General features: G+C 21.2%; 1 protein-coding gene across 1 annotated transcript in view; it reads left to right on the top strand.

Annotated features, from left to right (window-relative positions):
- Nucleotides 1–967: 967 nt before the first annotated feature.
- LOC102673746 (sonic hedgehog protein A) overlaps nucleotides 968–25,388 on the top strand; it is a 157,868-nt gene continuing 133,447 nt past the window's right edge. The window contains exon 1 of the mRNA XM_006624260.2: nucleotides 968–2,919. Coding sequence (XP_006624323.1) covers nucleotides 2,536–2,919 — 384 coding nt within the window. The 5' untranslated portion in view covers nucleotides 968–2,535. The remainder of the gene's footprint in view (nucleotides 2,920–25,388) is intronic.

Below are 25,388 nucleotides of genomic sequence, written 5' to 3'. Positions count from 1 at the left end.
ATATATATTATAAAAATAATTTTTATTAATATAATTATAATAAACTATTTGAATTTATATTCATATAAAATTTTATCTTAATTGATATGATTTTATTAACTTATTAAGATTATACTTTTATATAGAAAACAAAAAAATAAAATAAAATATAAAAAGAAATTAAAACTCTTATAAATGAAAACTACATATAAATAAATAATGTTATGTATGAATAAATATTGTTTATTGATTGATTTTCAATCTAAGTTTGAAAAATTTTAAAAATCAGAATTCTAAAATTCATTATTATAATTAAATTTATAAATTTTAAAAATAATATTATAAATTTTAATTCTTAATATTTTAAGAAAAAAAATTTTTGAGAATTTTAAATTATTATAAATAAGATAATAAGGTTTTAAAGTTTATTTCATAATGTTTGAATTTATAATATAATATTTTATAACATTAAAAATGGAGTGAAAATGATCCGACATGATTCATAATAACGGCATCCGAATTTCCTCTCGAAATAAAAAAGATAATTTATCTTAATCTTGATCTTTGAAGATCGGAGAAATGGACGGAAAGTCAAACGCATCGCCATGGAATGAAAGGATTCAAGAATTGCTTTAATAAGGCTCTGGGAGTCTGCTGACACGGCGTAGGAATGCGACAAAAACGGTAATCGAGTAAGTGGCAGAAAAAGGAGAAGGGAGGCGAGAGAAAGATTTTGGAAACGAAAAATCATAAAAAAGAACGAAACTGACGTAGCAAAGAAGTGAAGGTCGGCCCACCCTACCTTGACGTGCACACTGTTTTAATGGAGGTAGAGAGATACACGGTCATTGAGAATCTGAGCACAATGCCGTACTTTCTTGGAACGTAAAGTCCTTCTATAAAGCTCAAGAAGAAGAAAAAGAAGAAGAAGAAAAAGAAGAAGAAGAAAAAGAAAAAGAAGAAGAAGAAAAAGAAAAAGAAGAAGAAAAAAAAGAAAAAGAAAAAGAAGAAGAAGAAAGCGACGGTATGGTAAGCAACGTGCAGGGAAGCCTTTTCGAGGAGAAAAGGAAAGGTGAATAACAAGGTAGAACGTTGTTGCGACAACAACGACGACAACAAAAAAGAAAAGGAAGGATCAATCGAACACGACTAACGTGGCAGAAGAGAAAAGAAGAATCTTCTACGTAAAAGAAAGAGAGACAAGAAGGTTGCTCGTAGCAAAGAAGCCGAAGAAACGGAAAGATTCAAAAGAGAAGATAAGCTGCAGCGATCAAACTGAATCGAACGAGGAGAAAGCTCTGAAAAGAGCTCTCATCCTCTCCCGTCTCATTCACTCTCTACTCTATCGATCTCTGTCCCTTCAATTCTATCTCTGTTTACCGCGGTGCACCTGTCTTCGTTCGCCTCGCGCACGCCCCGCCCCGACCAATGGAGCGTTGAGGGGCCCGGTGACGTCACCGTACAGCGCAGTAGAAGGGCCTGAAATAGTGGGGAACAGGATCGTCCACCACCACGTCTCGGAGGCCGTGAAAGCCCCACGGGGGCCAGCAGCTAGCTGGAATCAGCGGCAGCGGCCTGACCGGCCGTTGGCCGGGTTGGTGGGGGCAGGAAGAGGGGCACCCTGATGCCCAGGAGACTAGGGCGAAGGAAGAACGCAGGGTACTCACCGAAACCCATCCCGCATTTCCCACCACCGGCTCGTCCGGAAAACGTGCGCCACAGAGCTTCCGGACTGGTGCTTGAATATCGAGTTCGGTCAAGTGAGTCGGATTAATTCTGGTGTATACATCCGCGCAAAGCGGTCGATAATAATCGTAATACTCGAATTACACAATTCCACAATTTTACTGTCACCGTTACTATCGTCATCGATCGGATTGATTGCGTGTAGTTTCGATCCTGGAAAACGGACGATTTTCGATTTTCGATATTGAAATATTACGGTGATGGTTCCTATAGATTTGTAACATATAATGAAAATGATTCAGGTAAATAAACAATAGAAGAACATTCTATTTTCGATCTCGCGAGACGTTTGAAACTTATATTGTTATTATTATTGTTGATAACAAAATTGCGGATACGCGATTATCAAAAGAAGGAAAGGAGAATATTATATTATAAAAAGAAAACAGAAAGCAGAACAGTGAGAGAGAATCTCCCTCCAAAGGAGACTCTCGTTAAAAGTGAGAAACAGTTTCCGGTGTCGGATCAATTTTGCTATCATTCGATTAAAAATTTTTCGGATTGTTTTGAATCTCGTGGGTGATTAGACGCAGCTACGACGGTCACAACGGTGGTAAGAGTGCGTGTAGGGAGGGTGTGTGATGCCCTGGTTATGCGTGAGTGAGGTCAGTGGCAAGAGGAGGAAAAGAAGGACCGGCAACTCTTCATCAAACTTGTCGTTTTCACCATCATTATTTAGTTGTGGAGGAGGAGGATTGCCGGCGGCGGTGGTGGTGAGAACTCAGTGGTATCCATCCAAGTGTTCGTGAAAGAGGTACACGAGGAAGCAGTGACCGAACAGGGTCGTCCTCGAGGCAGAGCCACGTGATTATGGTGCACCATCATCATCGTCGTCGCGGCCTTCAGGCGAGCCATCACTGCGCAGTTAGGAGGCGAGGCGCGACACCCTCGCTGCTTCAAGTGTTCCTATTGATACTTGGCCTCTGGCTACCGATATTGGACAACGGTGCCCTCGTCTTGGCTTGTGGACCAGGCAGAGGTGGCGGACGACGTCCAGGTCTGAGAAAACTTACGCCTCTGGTGTTTAAGCAACATGTACCCAACGTTAGCGAAAACACGCTACCGGCTAGCGGGCTCAGCGAGGGTCGTGTTTCCAGGCACGATTCCAGGTTCAGAGATCTCGTGCCTAACTACAACGCCGACATCATCTTTAAGGACGAGGAGGGTACCGGAGCGGATCGATTGATGACACAGGTGAACAAACATCCAAACATTGATTAATATGCTTATTTGTCACGCGTGCTTCTTGTAGTTTTATGTTTTACATAGTTTCGAAAAGTTACATCTTTTGCTCGAATATATTTTTACGTGTTTGAAAAGCGAAATTCATGAGATGCGGTGAATAACCGTGTTCTTATAGTTCTGACGATTAATCGGTATCGTCTATGGTTCATTGGAGCTTAGAAAGTTTCTTTCTAGAATCGACTCTGATTGTACAAATACGTATGTTATTGGTTGTTGAGTTATCTGTCACAAATATTGATATCAGTGAGTGTTTTCGAGAAAATAATTAAACTACCATATAAAATATTCATGGTTGAAATCTGTTTCCTTGTTAGGCATTTAAAAAAATTATTTTCTATTTTTATACTTATGATTTATATAAATTATAGAACAATATTCGAAATTAATAATTAAAATTGTTCTGTTAGATAGTAATAAAATAACGTCAATTTAAAATTTGAAGTTTATAGATTATAATTAGTATTTTATGAGGCGTTTTATAATAAAATAAATTCTTAAATTTTATTGAAAGGAATTGTGAATTGACATTGAATTTTATTTCGATTTTTAATATAAATTTAAATTTTGTTGTATTATAATATAATATCCGTACAATTTGTCTTCGTTCTAAAAAATAAAAATAACTATAATATTCGTTTACGATTATTATAAAAACTTAAAGAATAATTATCAACAATCTAATAATAATAAGTGCATCTGTATTAAATGTGTATTAAAATTTAAAAAAAATTTAGAAAAATATATATGTATATATTGTTGTTTGTTATATATTTTATTGTTAAATTTTCAAAAATATTAGAAATTAATTATGAACAATATTTAATAGATATATCTATTAAGATTTAATAGATAATCTAATACATATTAAATAATTATTCATTAAATAATAATTCATTAAATAATAATTCATTAAAAATTTGAAAAACATTAAAAAGAATATTTTCTTCTAAAATTAATTTATTTCAAAATATAATTAAATTCATTCACTTAATTTTATTTGTTTAACAAGAAGCATTCCTAAAAGATCACCTATTTTTTTATTTTTACTTGATTCACTTTTAATTTAATTTAAGATCTGATTCACACAACATTCAGAATAAAATTATCGTTCTCATGTATTAGATAATCAATTAATATTTTAAAAATTAGAAAATCAAATTATTATATTTCTGAATTTTAAATTAAACTTCAATTTTTTTAAAATATGGAAAATATTTGCTGAAAATATCATTCAAATAAAACAATATAATTTATGCATTTTCGTTACAGAAAGTGCTAGAAAATAGTAATCCAAAACCAATAAAATAAAAATAAAAATTTTTATTTAAATAGTTTTATATAAAATTTAATAAAATAAAAATTTGCATTATGATATAAAAATTTAATACTGAATATTAAAAATATCAGATTTCTATGTAAAATTAAAAATAGATAAATAAAATTTCAATATAACATCAACATATTCAATATATCTGATAAATGTGACAAAATTTTTACATTTCGATTATTTTTTTTTTATTTTTCCACAAAGAAATAATTACTCGATGTAAAATAAATGTTATCAAGTTATTATTTCAAGTCATTAATATTAAATTAAATGGCCGTCTATTACAGTTTCTATCTGATGCACTGTGGATTCGATTTTGTCAGTTAAGCGTGTATTATTGTATTTCACGACCACTTCTTACTTAACGAAAGAAACGAACCGCAAACTCCGATGATAACTCGATAACCGACTCGGGATTTGCCATTTCTCGTTGAGGGTGTATTCGCCGATAATATGTGTCGTATATCAGACCACGATAAAGATTGTCGTCCTTGAAGGAATCCGTCGGTGAATCATCGCAACGAGCTATTTCAGCTTTGGTATCATCGATTCCCATTGATCTGCTGATTTCGTTGCGTTTTGATGATTAAGATGAGCGCTTCTTTTAAACTCGCACAGTTTCTCCACATACTGATTCATATTAATATTTAGATAACACATTGTGTGAAAAATTACTATCTTATATATTTATATAATTTCTTTTTATTCTTCTTTTATTCTTATAATTTATTATTTTATAGTGTTATAGTATTATTTTATAATAGTTTTATCAAGTTGATCGGTTTTTTTTACTATATTTTTTTTACTATATTTTTTTACTATATTGAAATATAATTAATACAAATAAATTTTATTTATTTAATATATAATAAGCAATAAATTAAATAATGGCGGAAATAGACATTGTAATGTTGGAATAGTGGAATTGAAGCGATTAAATCGATTCAATACAATAGATTAGATATATTCAGTGAAGTGTTTGAATAATTTTGCGTTTTTGCCATTAATTAGTTTAATATCTAAGACTATGTGTATTAAATAAATAAAATTAATGTTTTTATTAAATATAATGAGTGTTTTAATATAAAAAATTAAATTAAAAACCTGTTTGGATACCATATGCAAGAAATTATTATTCCATATTGCCTTGTAATAATATTGTTGATAAACTACGGATTTTTATGTAAATATATATTCTTTTTCATATTAATTTTACTTGCATGATATTTAAATATTATATTTAATATATATAATTAATGTATTATAAATAAATTAATGAATATTATATTTAATAATATATTTATAATACATTTAATTATATATTACGTTTTACAATGTTGGAAAATAAACAAATTCTAAATTTTGTAGAAGAAGTTTACTATGACTATATTACATTATATTATTTTAATAGACAATAATAATTTAAATAATAACAATTTATCAGAAAGCCATGAAAAAATTATTTTTATATAATGTTATTTCTGTAAATTTTATGATAAATAAATATATATAATAAAATTATTGATATTTTGTAAATATTACATAAGTTGGCATATATAATAAATAAATAATTTTAAATAATATAAATAAATGACATATTTTATATATATTTGATTTATCTACATAATTTAGTTTATCTATATATAAAAATCTGCTTCAATCTGCTATTGAATTGATTGTTTTTTAATGTATTAAAACACAAATTTTATTAGAAATATAAATTATACTTTTTTTTTACTATTTCATAGGTTACAATCCAAATATGATTTGATGTTTTCTTTCTCTTTCTGTTATTAATAGAATTATATTTCTTCTAAAATTTTATTTCTTTTAGATCAAGGCTATCTTTAATGTAGTTTTGGTATATTACAGTCATGCTTTTATGGAATCTATTTCTATTTTTGAGTTTTAAATTTTTTGTACTCATAAAAGCAAAATTTGTTGATATTAATTAGTTATAATAGTTAAAGATTTAGAAATTGATTTTGATTTGATTAATATTTTATTTATTTAATGCAAAATAAGTAATAAATTAAATAATAACGAAATCGCAATCATTGATATCGCAGATTATATGAATTTTATATTAATAAATATTATACGAAATATTATTAATAATAATTATATATTATATTTTAATTATATTTTTATAATATTTTTTAATTATATAATTATTATTAATAAATATATAGTAGATAATAATAATATAGAATAAATATTATAGTAGATAAAATCAATTAAATAAATAAAAATTTATTACATCCAATATTTTATGCAAATATTTTTATTGAATTTCGTGTTTCATTAATTAATTATTACTTTGTTAAAGGGATTAGAAGTTTCAATTTTTTTTGTATAAATATTTTCTATGTAGATTATTAATTTTTTAATTCTTATCATTATTATATTTTATGAATTACAAATCTTCTTCCATAATCATGTATGATAAATTTATTATTTTTTTTTTTTTGAAAATAAACATATAAATGTTCTTAATAAAATGTGAATTAATTTTATGAAATGATAATGATTTTCTTTATTTCTTTATCCAAATTTATATGTAGCTAAAAATATCATTTGTTAAAGAAAATTAAATTATTATGTTATTAATTAAATTATTAAACTAAAAAATTTATAAATCAAAATAATACTAATGTTTAATGATTTATAATATCTCAAAAAATTTTTTCTCTAAATTTAAATTTGAATAATTTAAATATTATGACAACTTTCGTTCATTATAAAAATCACAAACAAGAATTTTGTTTGTGATTGTATGTTTTCTTTCATTTTAATAGGAAAGTTTTGTTCGTTTCCTAGAGAATTTTAGAAAGAAGAAGTTGCAGTCAGTGACCTTTACGTTTCGATTCCGATAATAGTTAGCTGATTCACGCGAGAATAGTTTACGCGTTTCGTTTTGAGAAATTTGGTTATTCAAAGGAATGATATATGGCAGCTTGGTTCAGATCATTGGGAGAGTATAATGCCTCTTAAAAACGTAACAATGGATTTCCGAATAAATATCATGGCTCAAAAATCGGAGATCGAGTGATGATTATGTTTTATCGTTAATGTTTTATCGTTAAGAGATTACATTCTTTTTTTTGGAATTGATTGGTATGCTAATATATGATAAAACAATAAAAATAATTGATCTTCTAATTTCGTTATGCAATATTACATTTGTTTTAAAATAATTTTATATTTTTTCATGATTTTCATTGGCAACATGATTGATTAAAAGTTAAATGAAGTACTAATTAATTTCGATTACATTACGGTTTAGAATTTATTTTAAATATAAATTAAGAAGTTTTATGTGAAATTTGTTATCTAAAATTATTCATGAAAAAACAAGAAATTTTATTGACCGAAGGTATAAATTATTAATTTTGCTTTTTTTATCGGTTTGAAAATAGATATTCAGATTTTAGTCATATTTCATGATTTTAATAAAAAGATATAATATATTATTTGAGCATTATATAAATTTGAGCTTTATATATATAATATATTAATAGGAGGGATTAATGATGAAGGATTATTTTTTGAAAAATAAAAAATTATAATTCTTTGTTTAGCAATAAAAAACAATTATAAAAAATTTATCAAAATTTTTCTGAAAAAAAAAGAAAATACGGAATAATAAATTGAATAAATTATATTCTAATTTTTTCTTTAATTTGGTAAAAAAAAAATCCTATAAATATATATAGAAGTATAATATGACGATTTTAAATATATATGATTAATTAATAAATGATTAATTAAATTGAATTTATCAAAAAAAAAAAAAAATTAAACATTTAGTGATTCTTTTTCTAAGAAAAACTTTTCAATTACATTCGGATAAATCTTCAATTTCAAATCTTCATTTCAATAAATTGAAAATTATAAATTTGATAAAAAAATTGATCATTAAATTCAAATTATATATAATATTATACGTATAAGTGTTAGATTAAATACAAATATTTGAAATTTCTACATTACTGAAATATTGAATGATTGAATGATATAAGAATCACAAATCGCTATTTAATCGCAGTATTCTTCATAAAAACTGCCTCATAAAAGGTAATCATTCTTGTCTGAACAGTAATTCTCATAATTTTACTTTAATGGATTTATTCCATCCCAATAACAACTTAACGTTCCATTAAATTATTAAATTGTGAATATAAATTTACAAATCGAAATATGTCGAATATAATTCTTCAATATAATCAATATTTTATAACAAATTGTACAATAGAATGACATGAAATATAATAAAGAAATTTTTTTCTTCTTTTCACGTTTTCTAATATTGATGATTAATAAAAAATTCGTAGTAAAATTCAATATCAGAATTATCATTAAAATATTAAAATTTAAATTTGACCAATAATTTTTTGTTCGTAAACTATTTAAAGTTATTATTATTATATATATTATTATACATATTTTGTAAATATTTTTTTATAATTTAATCTTCATTTTCAACAAATAATATTTTTTCTATGTAAAATCATCTAATTTTAGATGAAAAAATTCAAAATAAAATTGATTAAATCAATTTTATAGAAACTATCTACAGCAACTATTTAAATTTGGAAAATTAAAGAAAATTTTTTTCAATATTGAAAGATAATAATAATTTACAATTTTAATTTTTTCATTCTATATTCCATAGATAATCTTGTTCGATAATATAATATTGATTTCAATAGATTTTTTATTATCGAAAATTAATTTTTCAAAGCGCCAATAAGTAATCAAACAACATTTGAAAATTATAAATATTTTATATAAATATTTTTTTTTATTAGTACAAAATTATTTTTATTATTATTATTATTATAATATTATTTATTATTTATTTATTAAATTTTTATTAAATTATTATAAATCATTATTATAATATCATTAATATTATCACAAATCTATTATTATTCAAATATAAGAAAAATTATTTTTCAGTTATTTTCTTCAATATATTTTACGACGAAAGATTTCGGTGAAATTAGAATATTGGAATGTGTATGGGATATCAAAGATCCTCGATTCCTCAAGGAGATTGATTGCGTTTCTCGTTTAAAGTACAGGGTGACGAGCGCGTTAACTACAGCAACGCGTGTTATTACTTCAACGCGTGTCACCGTGCTCCGCGGCCGTATGACAAATTAGCTACTGCATGTCGTTAAATGTCGCCAGGTGATTCACGCGAAATGCTATACACCCGATAAGAGTACCTCGATCGCTCTTGGATACGTTTCACATGCACAAGGATCGATACTTCAAACTCGAATTACATCCTAAGATTTCACGTCAATCTGAGTTTTCATAGTAAGTGCGCTCTTCTGTCCGATTTTGATTAATTGTCGTTTTAATATATATATATAATGATTTAATATATATAATGATTTCAAAAAGTATTGGCATATCCTCTAAAAAATAGCTTTTTTAAAATTGGATCAAACAAAAGTTTAAACTTAAGTTTTTTTCTTTTTCTTTTTTTTTTTTTTTGAAGAATTAGAGGTATTAATCTATTATATGTGTAAAAAAAAAATTGTTATTGAAATAATAAAAGTTACAATTTTTAAAAAAACTAAATATTTAATGAAAATTTAGGAAATACATTTTGTATATTTATATTAATTATATACATTTTTATATAAATTCTTCTTTTTTATTTAGATGTATATGTCAGAATAATTATAAATAAATTATTGAAAAATATAATATGAAATATGTTGGATAAATATGAATATTGTAAATCGTACAATTTGTGATTTTTTATTTTTTTAAATCAAAATAAAATTGAAGTAGAAATTTGAGTAGTAATATGAGACTTTTTTGAGATAAAATATGAAATTGCATTTAAGTATTAATAAATATTTTTTAATGATATATAATTGTCAAACAAAATAATTTGTTCTGTCTCTCTCTCACTCTCTCTCTCTCTCTATTTCTCTGTAATCTTGTTTTTTAATAATTACATACTGCATAATCATAATAGATCTCTAATAAACAATTTTTAAATTCATAGTTTCTAAATTTCAATTTTTTAAAACTTTTTTTTTTCAAATTTGTTTTAAATATTTAAGTAAATGATTGAAATCTATTTTATTGATTGTCCACTATATCTGCTTATTACAATTATACAAATATATACATATAATAATTTTTTATAATTACGAAAATAAAAAAATATTTATTAGGAAAAATGTTAACTAACTAATAGAAATATCATTGAGATAAAATATTAAAATTTTTTATATTGTTTGATAATTATGAAAAATAAGATACTTTAATAATTTTAATGAAATATATTGTTAAAATGAATACTATAACTTTTGAATAAAATAATTTTTTCTTATATATATCTATATTTTAAAGATATGTATAAAAATATAATTAATATTTAAATTTCTAACGTTTAAGTCAAATTAAAAAAAAAAAAGTAAATAAAAAAAATAATTACATTTATATTAAGTTATATAATTTATATAAGTTATATTACAAGTTATATTAATTTATAATTACTAAATCTATTAGTATATTATAATAATTATTATTATATAATTACAAAAATTTTTTAGATAATTAAATTTAACTTAAATCAATATCAAAAAATATATGGGCTATAATTTTGAAAGTCATTAATGATCGATTAATACAAAATAATTTAAAGAAATAGTAATCAGTCTTACATTTAATAAATATATAATATGTATATATGCTAATATCATTGTAATTTTTGTTATCGTAATATTAATTGCCGAAATATTGTTTTATATTTTATTTTCAAGTTTTATATAAATTAAAATTTATAGTTGTGGAAATTAATGGACAAAATTAATGGACACATGAACTAATAAGCAACAAAAATTAATTCATTTGAACTCATCTAAATTTTATTGAACACTTAAGTTAACAAAATATAATATAAAACACAAAACGCAAAACATTAACATTTAATTATAATGAAAAGAATGTATTATAATTTATACAAAATATATAATTATATATAATTTATACAATTTATACAAAACCACATAAAATTGCATGTGGACAAAATTGAGTGGACATTTTATACATACATAAAGATTTAGTAATTAGTATTTGATATTGAAACCTTTAGTTTTTATAATGGCTTCTAATCGTCATGGTATGCTTTCAACAAGTTTTTATAAGTATTTTGCCAATCTATTGAATTTTCAATTGCAATTCTTCCAAAAATATTTATTTATTATATATTTATTTATATATTACATTTTTCTAAAAAAGATTTCTGCATCCACAAATTTTCTATCGGATTAATATCTGTTTGTGGAAACCATTCCAAAATATCTATTTTGCAGTTTTGAAAAAACTGCTTTGTTTTCGTAACGGTATATTTTGGATTGCTATCTTGTTGTAACGTCTATTTTTCATTGAGATTCATTTTTAAAATTGATTCTTCTAAATTTTCATTCAGGATATCAATGTATTTATTTGTATTCATAATGCCATCTATAGATACTAAATTTTGAACTCTATATCATGAAAAACAAGCCCATTATTGATCCTCCCTCATACTTGATAGTCGGTAAAACATATTGCTTTTTTAAGAATTCATTTGGTTTTTTCTATATTCGTGCCCTTTTTTCCTTATTTAATAATTCAAATTTCTCGTCATTTCTTCTTTTGTACTTTAGTGATGTATGGTTTGCGTTTAGTTATACAATTTTTTAAATTTGCTTTTTTTAATCTTCGTTTTACAGTTCTTAAAAATACATTTAATCGTAACTTCAACGATATTTTGTGATGTTATCTTTGGATTACGTTGAGATACTCTTAATTCTTTTATCTTCGTATGCATTTGTGTTACGTTTTCATCCTCAACTGTATAAATTATCAACACTATTATGTTTTAAATACTTTTTATAAATTTTATGAACAGTACTTTTAGAAACGTTATATTTTTGAGTATATATTGAGGATATATTGAGTATATATTATATTTTTGAATATAACGATAACTTTGATTATTTTTGCAATTAGAGACAATTTCGTAATTGAGCACAAATTTTTTGTTTTCTATTAAACATGTTTATTTAATAATATTAAAATTTTCAATACGAAGTTATGAATACTGTCGATCCAATACATTTGGGAGGTAATCTCAATGTTTGTTTACATTGTTTTTTTGTTAACACAAAACTTTTTACGTGTTTACATAATTTTGTTCACAGTCTAGTATATAATACAGCACCATAAAATTCACCAATACAAACAAATATATACAAGTACTTATAAGAGCTGATTTCATTTGTACTACGTACATAAATCGAGGTTCCGAAAAACATTCTACATTGAAAAATTTAAATTTTTTTCCACCATTGTATCTGAACCATGAATTTCTTAATATGAACGTAATGTCCACTTAATTAAAATTTTATCCACGACTGTATATCTAAATATTAGAAATAATATATTATAATAAATATCATAGATAATAGATAGAAATAAGATACAAGATGATTCTTGTAAAAAAAAGAAAAAAATAAAATAAAATTTTTTCATCCGAGATTTCTTTTCGAGAAAATCGAGTTTGAAAATTTTTCGTGTAATATAGATTTATTGAATACAGATAAATGATCAATAAAAGCTTATTGTCCATGTAAAAATAACCAAAAAATATAGAATTAATTTTATTTTACTCCAAAATTAGTTTTTGGCAAAAACAAAATTTAAAATATCATTTATATGATTTCGTGACTATATATGTATAATCTCAATTTTCTTGAAAATGAAATGAACAAAAAATTTTATTTTATATTTCTTTCTTATAAAAAATTATTTTTCATTTGATATATTATTTGATCCTATATAAAGAAAAAATAATTCAAAATATAATGTTTTAACAATATAAATAATGTTTTCAACAATATATTTCAAAGCTATCAAAATCGATAAAATATTTCTTTGGTATAGATCTGGCTTAGATTTGTTGAAAAATTTTTATTAATTTTTCATTAATCTTTTTATTTTCATAAAATAAGATATTTATTTAAAACGAAAATATATTTGTTTTTATTTCTTAGTAGTTTTAATCATATTAGTAGGATTGATTTCGCAATAATGTAGCGACGGTATTAATAATTATTATATCGATATTATTAAATGTCGATATAAACATATATTTCATAAATATGAATATTTTTTTAATAAAATACTTGTCACCAAACGGATATTTGTTTGAGTTTTTAACATTGTCAATGATCTCACTATTATATAAAATATATAAATGATATTTTATATAAATATAATATAAATGAAAATTTTATCTCATATTTATTCTATCTCATATACATATATACTCTATCTTATATATAATAGCATATACTATTTTCTCTATGAAAATTTCTATATGCTAATTTCTTATGAAATTAATCTGAAAGAATGAATCAAAAAACAAGGATTCACCTTCAATCGCCACCTGTCCATTCTCATCTTTTTTTTCCTGATTCATACTATTTCCATTAGTACTTTATTCATGCAGTTTTTATCGGTGTTTACCTTCCACTTGGCGCCCCCGCGAAGCGTGAAACGATTCTCCTAACTCCGAGCCTGTTGTATTCCAATTTGTAAGTCCCATGTTTCATGACGCGGCGAACAAAAGACGGTGTGGCGCTGCGCTGGTTTTCATTCGTAAACCATCTTTGTTGGTCATCGTCTACCAAGAAAATAGATTTTTCAAATAGATAAATAGAAATAAATATTTCTGTTTCTTCTAATTTTATTTCTTATATATTTTGTAAGTAAATTTTTTTTTTTAGATTAAATAAAATTTTATATTAGATTAAAAAAAAATTATTAGATTAAATAGTATTTATATAGAGATATAATATTTTAAATGTATATTTTGAACTGGCTTATAAACAAATATTTATTTTAAAATAAATAATTAATTGAAATTTATTATATATAATTATAATATATTATATATAATTATACTATATATAATTTTTTCAAATAGTAGTAATTTAAATAAATATATTATTAACTTATTCAAATGTTAAAATTATTAACATTAATTTTATAAATTTTTTTAGAATATATGAAAATCGAAATTATACTGTAATTATATAGAGGAATTAATTTAAATTTAATATGTATATAATTAATGTATATAATTTAATATCTCATTTATTTTTGATAATATCAAAAAATGGTTCAAATAAATATATTTGAATGATTTCGAAAGGAATACATACATGAAGTATGAAACATATTTGATATTAATAATTTCTTTTATAAGTAGATGTAATAATTAAATTTTATTTTTTGAATCATATATTCTTGAATGCATTGATCGATGCATTATTATCTCCTATAAAAAAATATAAAAAAAATATTATTAAAAATATTGAATTGTATGTTGAAAAATCGTTATTAATTATAATTTTTTAGAAAATATTTTAATTTGAATTTTCTAAAACTTATTACAAGTTATTAAAGGAAACAATAATATTTATTCATATTTTCTTTGTTTTTCTATTAATTTGTATATCAACTTTTATAAAATTTAAATTAAGCTATTTCTTAAAATAATGATTTTTCGATAAAGTTAATATTTTTTCTAAAAAATAATGAGTTTTGTATTGATTAATGCATTAAAAATTATTATAACTCCATTTAAAATTAAACTCATCATCTTTATATGATATTTATTTATTGATCTATGAAAAAATTATATTAGAATAGGCATCAAATCCATTCAATTATTATTATTACCTTATCATTTTTTAATATTATTAATAATTTACGAATTTTTATATAGTTAAAATAAATAAATATTTAAATATTCAACCAACAACAAACAAACAAATATTCAATATATCAAAAAATATGTTATATTATTCAAAATATATAAATTATGTAATACTTGCAAAATATTAATATCAATGTAGATTTATTTAAGTTACTATAAGTTATGTAGATTTAATTAAATTATATTAATATTATATAATATTAATGTAGATTTACTAAAGTTATAATATTATATAAAAGTTTTTTATATTTTTTAAAGATATTTTTGACAAATTATTTTTTTGATAATTGTTTGTTGCAAAAATTTATAATAAAAAAATTGAATTGAAAAAGGAATTAAGTTGTACAAAACATATTATAGATATTAGATATTTTCTTGCTACTTTTATGGATAAATTATTTAGAATTTTTCCAGTTTTCAATATTATACAGAAGTTTTTATTCAAAATATATTATAAATTGATTATATATAATATTAATTTATTTGTAATTATATAATATTTAATTATTATGTAAATAAAATTAATATTTATCAGAAAAAGAATATATAATATATTCATTTATGTCGTTTATGAAAAATATGAAAAATATGTGTTCACATAAGAATTTAATCTAATCATCAAAAACAAAAAAGATATTACAAATAATAAAATTAAATAAATCTAATTTATAAAATATTTTTAAAAAATTTTTTTTAATTTCAATGTTTAAAAAATAAAATGTGACAAATTATGATCATTTTTGACGCTTATTATGTTTTAATTAAATAAACATAATATTTTATTTACATTAAATATAAATAATAAATAATATTTTTATAATATGATTTCTAAATATAAATAGATATTGATAAATGCAACAAAATCTAAGTAGATCTATTTATTTATAGAAATATTTCGTTTTTCCAGTACTTGTTTTACATTTTTGCAATTTTATCTATCCGATTATCTATTTACTACATTTCTTTACAAAATTCATTCTCAAAATTTTATCGACTCGATGAACATTGAACTGGCGCCGAATTGTCCATGGGATTCCCGATTTCACTCATTCAAATATTGTTTCAAATCTATCATAAAGAAAATAAAGGTCGATATTGAAAAATAAATCTAGTTAAAGATATTCGCATATATGTTCCAAATTTTTCCATTTCTATTTTGTCAATTCTATGAATAAAATTCTATGAATAAAATTCTATGAATAAAATTAAATAAATAGACTGAATAAATATAATATAATAATGAATAAAATTAAATGAAAGAATAAACTGTCACAAAAAATCTATGAATGCTTTGTTAAAATATTACATCAAAAATGAAATATAAATACTGTAAATATAAATATTTATATTTTCATTTTAAAATTTCATCAGTTTTGTTTGTTATAGAAATATCACAATAAAATTTTATTTGTTATGAATATTTATTATGAATGAAAACATATAATATAATAAACTAACATATTATATACGTACTATTTAATTTACATATTTTATTATATTAGATTTACATATTTAGAAAAATGTGTTAAATATGTGATTGAATTTATTTATTTGGATTTTGATTATTTAAACGAAAAGTTAAAAATAGTAATAGTGGACTTCTATTATATGAATCAATCTATTAGTTATATAAATTGTTTAGTCTTCTTGGGATTCATATCTCATATTCATATATCATACAAATAGAGTTCTATTAAATCGAATTTATTGCAGATTTGACTTTATTTTATTTTGCTATTTCATCTAATTTCTTTGCATATATATTGTGATTAATTATATATAATATTTCATGAGAAACTAATTTATTTATATTCATATTTAATATTGATTTATATTAAACATTACATGTCTTATCTCGCTCTATATTCAACTAATTAAAATAATATTATCATGTTTTTAAACTGTTTATATTTTTTATATAACTTTTTAATAAAATATTTTTAAAATTTTTGTTATATAAGTTATTATATTACTCTTATTTTTATTTAAAATAAAATAAAACTAGTAAACTAGCAAAATTTGTATGAAAAATCCGAAGTATCTTATAAATATTTCAAAGATAATTTTGTAATTAATCTTCAATGACTGAATTGAAATGATATTTCTTACTAGAAATAATATTATAGAATTGTTTGTTTATTAGATATTTTATTCGGTAAAAGTTTGATAATTATTGTAATATAGACAATTGTTTTTCCATTCATATAGAAATTAATATTATGCTCCAGTTCAATATCAGTGAATAATTTTAAATTTTAATGTTAAGATATAAATCAATTTCTTTTCAATATTATTATTGCTCGATATTATTATTCAATGAATAATTTATTATTTTTTAATTTGTTATCATAATTTATCTAAGTCATCATAATATATTTTTTATTCAAACTCACATTTATTCAAAAGCAGTTCATGTAACTGGAATATCATTTGATAAATTCAGTAAATCAAATATTGTATATAATTTTATCTTAATTAATGTATTATTAATATAAAATACATAGATGAGTGAAAATTTGTTATATAATAAGATACAAACTAAAATATTAGAAAATATTATATATTAAATTTACCATTAATAACTTTATATTATAAGTAACAGTATATGTATTTTTTTTGAATTATTTATAAACTTTTTTTCTTTATTATGATATTATATAAATTAATATATGTAAAAGTTCTTAAATATTATATTTCACTTGTTTCTTTTTTTTCTTATATTTATAATATATTTATACATTTTTAACTTAACTATTTAAATATGATATTTCAATTTCAAATTTTCATTATAATTTATTATATACGATCATTTCAATTTAAAGAAAAAAAATTAAAATAATGTAATAATTGCATATGTTATAATATAACATGTATATATATTTCAGATTAAAACTTTGGTAAAAAATTATTTGATAAAAAATTAGATTACAATTTTCATTTTAAATAAAAAAAATTAATATAAATAGAAAAAAGTTTATAAAAAAAAATTAATTACAAAAAATAATTCGAAAAATGAAATAATTTCTGGTAAAATATTTATAAAGATGATATATCTATTTTCGAGATATTCTTTTCGATTTTTAAAGTACTTATAAAAATCATTCAAACTTTCTTATACAAATTCGAACATAGAAGTATCTACTTTCTAAAATTTAGATTTAGATTAGATAAAAGATTTAAATTTAAAGCTTAAATTTGATCTCATTTTTTGATATAATATAATAATTTTGGTTAACATGTTGACAATATTATAAAATATTATAACATAAAATTCTAATGAAATATATTATAACATAAAAACTCTATTTCAAATAATGAATAATCAAATTTTTATAATTTTTATACGTCAACATTCAATTTATAAAAAAAAAAATGTTTATTTGATGAAGAATGAAATATTGAAATCGTATAAGTAATTATTTTCTAGAAGTAAAAAAAATTTTATTCTAATTTTTTAATAAAGTTAATGTTTGAGATTTCTTTTTGAAATATAAATTTTTAATTTTTTTTTTTAAATATTTTCTAAATATATTTTTTAATTTTTATTTTTATTATAATAATTTTTTTTAATTTTTATTTTTATTATAATAATTATAATATTTATTATGTATAATAATTATTTATTATAATAATTATAATATTTTTTCCATATTATAAATTTAGATTTATAAATTTATAAATTTAGATATTTTAAAATTGTATATATAAAATAATATTCACAATATAAATGTTCAAATTAATTCAATTATCTGAGAAATTATAATTTTTTTTAATAAATAATTAATAAATAAATTTCAAATCTGAAATTTTTCATCCAAAATTATTTTTATATAATAAATATTATTTTCTCTAAACAAAATTCGCAACTGATCATCCGAATGTCAATTATTTTTTATTTTTCTATTCAAACAATAAGATGAATATGTTATTTAAATTAATATATCTAAATATTGCAGAAATATTATTTTTATATTATTTAAATATTATTTTTTATAATATATTTTTAATTCTATATTTTTTTTATAATGTTCTATAATTTTCATTGTTGTATGTTCAAAAGTGTGTTATAACATTTAAGTTACAATATTTTCTTTAAATCAATTTCTCAAGTGAATTATATAAAAACATTTAACTAAACATAAATTAACTTGAATATTCATAATACGATGTTCATATATTAAATATTCAATTATTTCCTTTTTGTTTTCGTAAAAATTTTCTCAATTTTAAAATTTAAAATGAATTTATTATAAATACTTTGCGTTAGCTTTTGCGACATAGCACGTTTTTGTAGAAAACGTCTATTTGTCACTAAGGAATTTTTTATATCCAATAATATAAATGTTTAATTTTTTTTTTATCATGTATTCATAAAATTTTTTCAAAGATTTTTTCCTAATTATTTATCCGAAAGAATTTTTTTTTTAAATTTTAATAATCATTGTTCATTGTTTTTTTTAATTTTTACTGTATCATAGTTCTACTGTATCATAAATTATTAAATAAAAATTTTAAAAATTAGTTAAAATAACATTTTTTAAATGTTTTTGAAGCACTTTAAAAAATATGTATATTTTGAACAGTTTAAATATTATTATAAAAAACAAATTTCATTTACATTTTATAAATCATTTTTAATAAAAAAAATTTGAAATATTTAATTATACAATTTACTCGACTTCTCTCAATTTTAGTTTATTATTTATTACAATTTGTCTTTAAAGTTCTATTTTATCATTAGAATAAAAAATCAAATTAAAGAATATCGTTTTTATCGTTAAAGAAAATTTTTACTATTATTATATTGAATTATATTATATTATATTGAAATTTTGTGTATATATATATAACAATGTATATGTAAACCTGCAACTGCCATTTATCTTTTGTTAATATAATCGAGATTCAATTAATATGTATAATAGGTAATATGTATTATATGTGTAAAGATGAATCAATCAAAAAGTTATTTCTTATAAATTCTTATTTTAATATTAGAATTCAACCAAGAATATAATGAATAGCATAAATCATATAGAAATTTGAAATATTGATTTTGAAATTTAAAAAATTTATATTGAAAAATTAATATTAAAAAAAGAATATATTTCCTTAAGTATTTTTATATTTTATATTTTTTATTTTATATATATTATATATATATATTTTATATATTTTAATTTATATATGTATTATATTATAAATTCGTTGGTATTTGCCTTTAATTTTCAAATATATTGTAATAATTACCAACTAACTTAAAGTAATGTGAAATTATAGTATAGTTCTATTTTATAGCAATTTAATTTATATTATGATTTTTAATTATAATATCTCTAATTATAATAATTAATACACAGTAAATATTTATCTATAAAAAATTTGAGTATTTTATTTTTTCTTGTTAAATGACGAAAACACCTTCGATTGATTTTTCCTTATTGTTTTAATGATAAAATAAAGTTATTTAAAAACAAAACTATAATAAAATAATAAAATTGGAAAAAGTTAAATTCCATAATTATCGAATTTGTTCCGTTTTATTTCATTCTAATGATTGCGTCGATTGATGGGATTATGAGTAGCGAATGAACAGTTAGTGGCAAATCGAAGCGTGTTTTCCAGGCATCGATGTCTCCGAACGGATCCATGAGTTGCTGAACGGTCATTAACGCCGTATTTGGCGAACATGAATATCAGAGGAAATACACTTTCTAAATTATAATAAAATTTTCCAAAAAATACATCATAAAATGATGGTGTCCTAAATAATTAGTAAAATAAAGTAAATCGACAAATTTAAGCATAATGAATAATATTGATTTCTTATTTATTTAATCGAATTTATCGACCTAGCCAGTAAGTAGCTATTCGAAAATTCGGAAATTGAATGTACTTCGTGATAATACTTGTTTTTTTAAGAGATATCTTTTTTTATCAGATATCTCATTATTTATTACAGATTATCAGATATCTTTTGATGAAATTTTGTGGAAAATTTTAAAAGCATAAAAATTTTGGGAAAATTGTAAAGAATATAAAATTGTTTTGACACAACATTAAAAAAAAAACATTATAGAAAAATTAATTCTTATATTTTTTGTTCTAATATATATTTATATATTATACTTAATAATTCATTAATTATAGAATCTTTATTTCAATTTTTAACGAATTTAAAGCTGTTTCTTGCATAAAATGCAAAAAAATAATTATATTTTTCGTTTATAATAAACGAATAAAAAATAAATAAATTAAAAATATATTTATTGTTGTTACCTTATATATATATGTTGTTTAATTAATAAAAGATGTCATTTTTTTCTAAATGTAAAAAATAAAAGATTTAAGTTTGTTCTTATTATAAAGTTTTTTGTTCTTATTATAAAATAGCAGAAATGATCAAAATCCTAAAATAATAGACTTTTGTTTAATGAATATAAATAAAGTAAAAATTTTATTCCAATAATTTGAGTTTAAATAGTTCATTTAATCCACTTTGATTACGCTTTATCCTAGATTTAAAGAACTTTTATCATTGTTCAAATTTGATCGCGCTATACTTAAAACTTTCTCTTTCATCTGTCCAATGCGAAGTGTGTGCGAGGTAATGAGAAATGTAGCAAGAACAGGGAACAGGGCACAAGAAAATATGAGAGGAAACACTAATAGATCTTTTCAAGCAGTATTTATTGATTCTTATGTTAATGATAAAGAGTCATAGCATTAAAAGTATGATTCTCTAATTATCAAAAGAAGTAAATCATTAAAGATATCTTAAAAAGAATTAATATCGATAGCAATTTACATTTGTTACTATTTTGAAAATACTAGTGTAATGCTTTCAAATTATGTTCTACTTTTTATTATATTTTTTTCACATTTGATATCATTAATATCATAATATAATATAATAAACATAATCTTGAAATTTGATTTTTTTCGATTTTTATTCATTAAATATTTATTAAAATTCAATACTGGTTTGAATAATTTCAATATTTTTGACATTATTTTGATATTTTGATATTATAATTTAGATTAATATTATCATATTATCATATTGATAGCATATATTGATTTCGAATTTTTTGTATATTAATATTTTTTAATATATTATGAATCTTCAAATAAGTATTTGATTATGAAATGAAGAAAGACTGATATCACGCTCATCACTAGAAACAATAATAAATTCTTAATTTTATGTTAAGTTAAAAGATAATATATGTATCCGAATATAAAGATTAAAATTTCTTTTATCTATCAAAACGTGAACTGTGTGTAGAAGTAACGAGAAACGTGGCAAGAACAGGACGCAAGAAAGGACGAGAGGAAGCACGCAGAAGATGGGTAAATTGCCATGAATTCTCGTTTCTTCGTTTCGCCTTGTTCCTCGTCATTGCTTATCCTCATGATTGTGGTACTAGGAGTGCTGCTAGCGTGGAATAAAATAGGAAAAAACGCGTACCGCGCACCGGCTCTAAGTGATTGTGGGTAGGTTTATGGCGGTCATAACCGATATTTGATTTGGCACGTCTCCCAATTACAGCAAATAAACCTAATCATCGTGTTACCTTTTTTTCCCTTTTCTATTTCTCTTTCTTTTTCCATTTATGAATCTTTTATTTCTTGAATATTAATAATTATAGATGAGTTAGTTTTTGGATTCATGAAAACTTAATTCGAATTCGAAACTCTCAAAATTTAGAATGCTTGATTTTTTCTTTTTTTTTCTTCTTCTTTTATTTATTTATTTTTTTTTATTTTATTATATCATTAATAAATACACTTATATCATTAAATTTCTGTTATAACTTAATTTCTATTACTACCGTTTTAATAATTATTCAAAACTAATCATAAGAAAGGATAGAAGGATACACGCAAGGATACATTAATCATCAATTATATTTATCTCAAATAGATTATCATCAATACATCTTTCAAACTTTAATTTATAATAACTTAGATGGGATCTGATGCCAACAATTTTTCTTTTTTTGATAAATCAAAAAATTTTTGATAAAAGATTATTTGAAAAATAATCTTTATAAAATGTTAATTTGTTATGATTTATTTTTATAGTTTATTTTATTTATATTTCATATTTTTATATTAATATTTATATTTATAACTTATTATATTTTTATTATATTAAAGAATACTACACTATATATTATATAAGAAATGTACTATACTAAATACTATATAAAAAATTTAATTAATTTTTAAATAAAATAAGTAGAAATGAACAAAATCTAATTTTTAAATTCACAAAATTCGAAATTTTGCAAAACTTTTTTTCAAAAATTTGAAAGCTTCTTTTTTTCCTCTTCTTTTTCTTCTTTTGTCAAAAAATTAAAAATTTTTTCAATTAATTATTAATATTCTATTTTTGAAAAATTTTTTTTATTCGCATTATCGTATTATTGAGATAATAATATTAAATTATTACAATTCGAAATAAATTGTTATATCTAATATGGAATTAATACTCAATATTGTAAAAACATGATTTTTGACAAGGTATATAATCAGAATTAGCTATTTGTATTATTATTGACATATTATATAAATATGATACAAGAGTTTATGAATAGATTAAAAATTAACTTAACAAAAATAGATATTTTATATAAATATGATGTCTATGAAAAATACAAAAAGTGCAAATTAAAAATATACTTTTTTATATATATATTTCAAATATATTTTTATTTTGTATTTTTTATATAATTCATATATTTTGATATATTATTTAAGTATATAATATATTGTTACATATGTTTAAATGTACAAAACATATCAATTGTGCAAAAATTATAAATTAAAAATATATTTAGAATCTGATAACTATAAAATATATTTTCATCATACCATTGTTTTACTAATTTTTTATATAAAAATATGCATTTGGATTAATAATCAATTAACGATTGTTCGTAAAACTGTATATTTAATAAAGAACATGTCAATAATTTTAATAGTGAAACTATGTTTCATATAATATATATATCACTTAGTAATATAATACTTCCGAGCATTTCTTGATTTCACGACATATTGATCGATTTGTCGTTGAAATCAATCTTCTTAACATAGTTTAGTAAATTTTATAATATAAAGAAGACATAAATGAAAGAAAAGGATGATTAAATCGAAATTCAATATATTGTCAATTGTATTATAGCCGAACAAGTTAATTGTTCATGTATTGATTATCAGCATATTTATTTTTTTTAAATATGTAAAAGCTGTATTTAAACATGTTGTAATGATGTGTTATACGAGTGTTTTAATAGCTCCTTTAGAGAATATTTCAAATATTATATGACAGTAATGAGTTAGAAGAATATAATAAAATAATAAAATATGGTCAGAATAGGGAAATTCTTTGGTACTAAAATTGTATGAATGTGTGTGTTTGTGTATATGTATAAATAGATTTGAGTTGAGATGAGAAAAAACAAACAATTGTGTGAAATATTGTTAATATGGATAATATTTTATTGAAGATATATTGGAATATTCAACTAGTTGTTTAAAATGTTGATAAATTATACACAAGATGTTAGTTATTGCAAAAATATACAAGATATTATAAATATATAACTATTTTTAATTACTAAAACTTAATTAAGTATAATTTATTTATTTATTTTTTATTTTATTACAAACGAATTTGTTTTCTTCTATGAAAAGAAAACAAAGAAAAAAAAAATTTTGATATATAATATTTTGAATATTTAAAGAAAATTATCCTTTAATTAGAGATAATACTCATCTTAAAATTTCAAAATTCTTCAAAATTCTATTCGAATTTCGAAATTTTTTGAAAATTAAAACTTTCAAATAAATATATATATTTATATCGTTACAACATTCTTGTAAGTTATTAAGTATATAAATTATTATTTATTTACAAAAGTTTTAACTTATTTTTGAAAATATAAATAAATAAAATAATTTAGAAGAATAATTTAGAAGAATAATATAAATATATTATTTTTAATTAATAGTTTCGAATAATTTTAATCTTTAATCTTTTTTTTAATAATATATATCATTATTTCATTTATAATTCATTATAATAATTTATATAGAGAATATATAAAAATGAAATAAAGAAAACACGAAATATAATATAAAAATTTAATTAGTATAAATTAGTATAGTATAGTATATTTAATTAGTATTATTATTGTTATTATTAATATTTTTTTTAAAATATAAAAAATTTGCAAAAAAAAATTTGTTAAGATTCTTATTCTGATGAAGTGGATAAAG

The sequence above is a fragment of the Apis dorsata genome, unplaced genomic scaffold (assembly GCF_000469605.1).
Source record: "Apis dorsata unplaced genomic scaffold, Apis dorsata 1.3 scaffold_1024, whole genome shotgun sequence".
NCBI classification, from domain to species: domain Eukaryota; kingdom Metazoa; phylum Arthropoda; class Insecta; order Hymenoptera; family Apidae; genus Apis; species Apis dorsata.
Note: the sequence above shows the minus strand (reverse complement) of the source record. Positions and strands in the feature narration are given on the sequence as shown.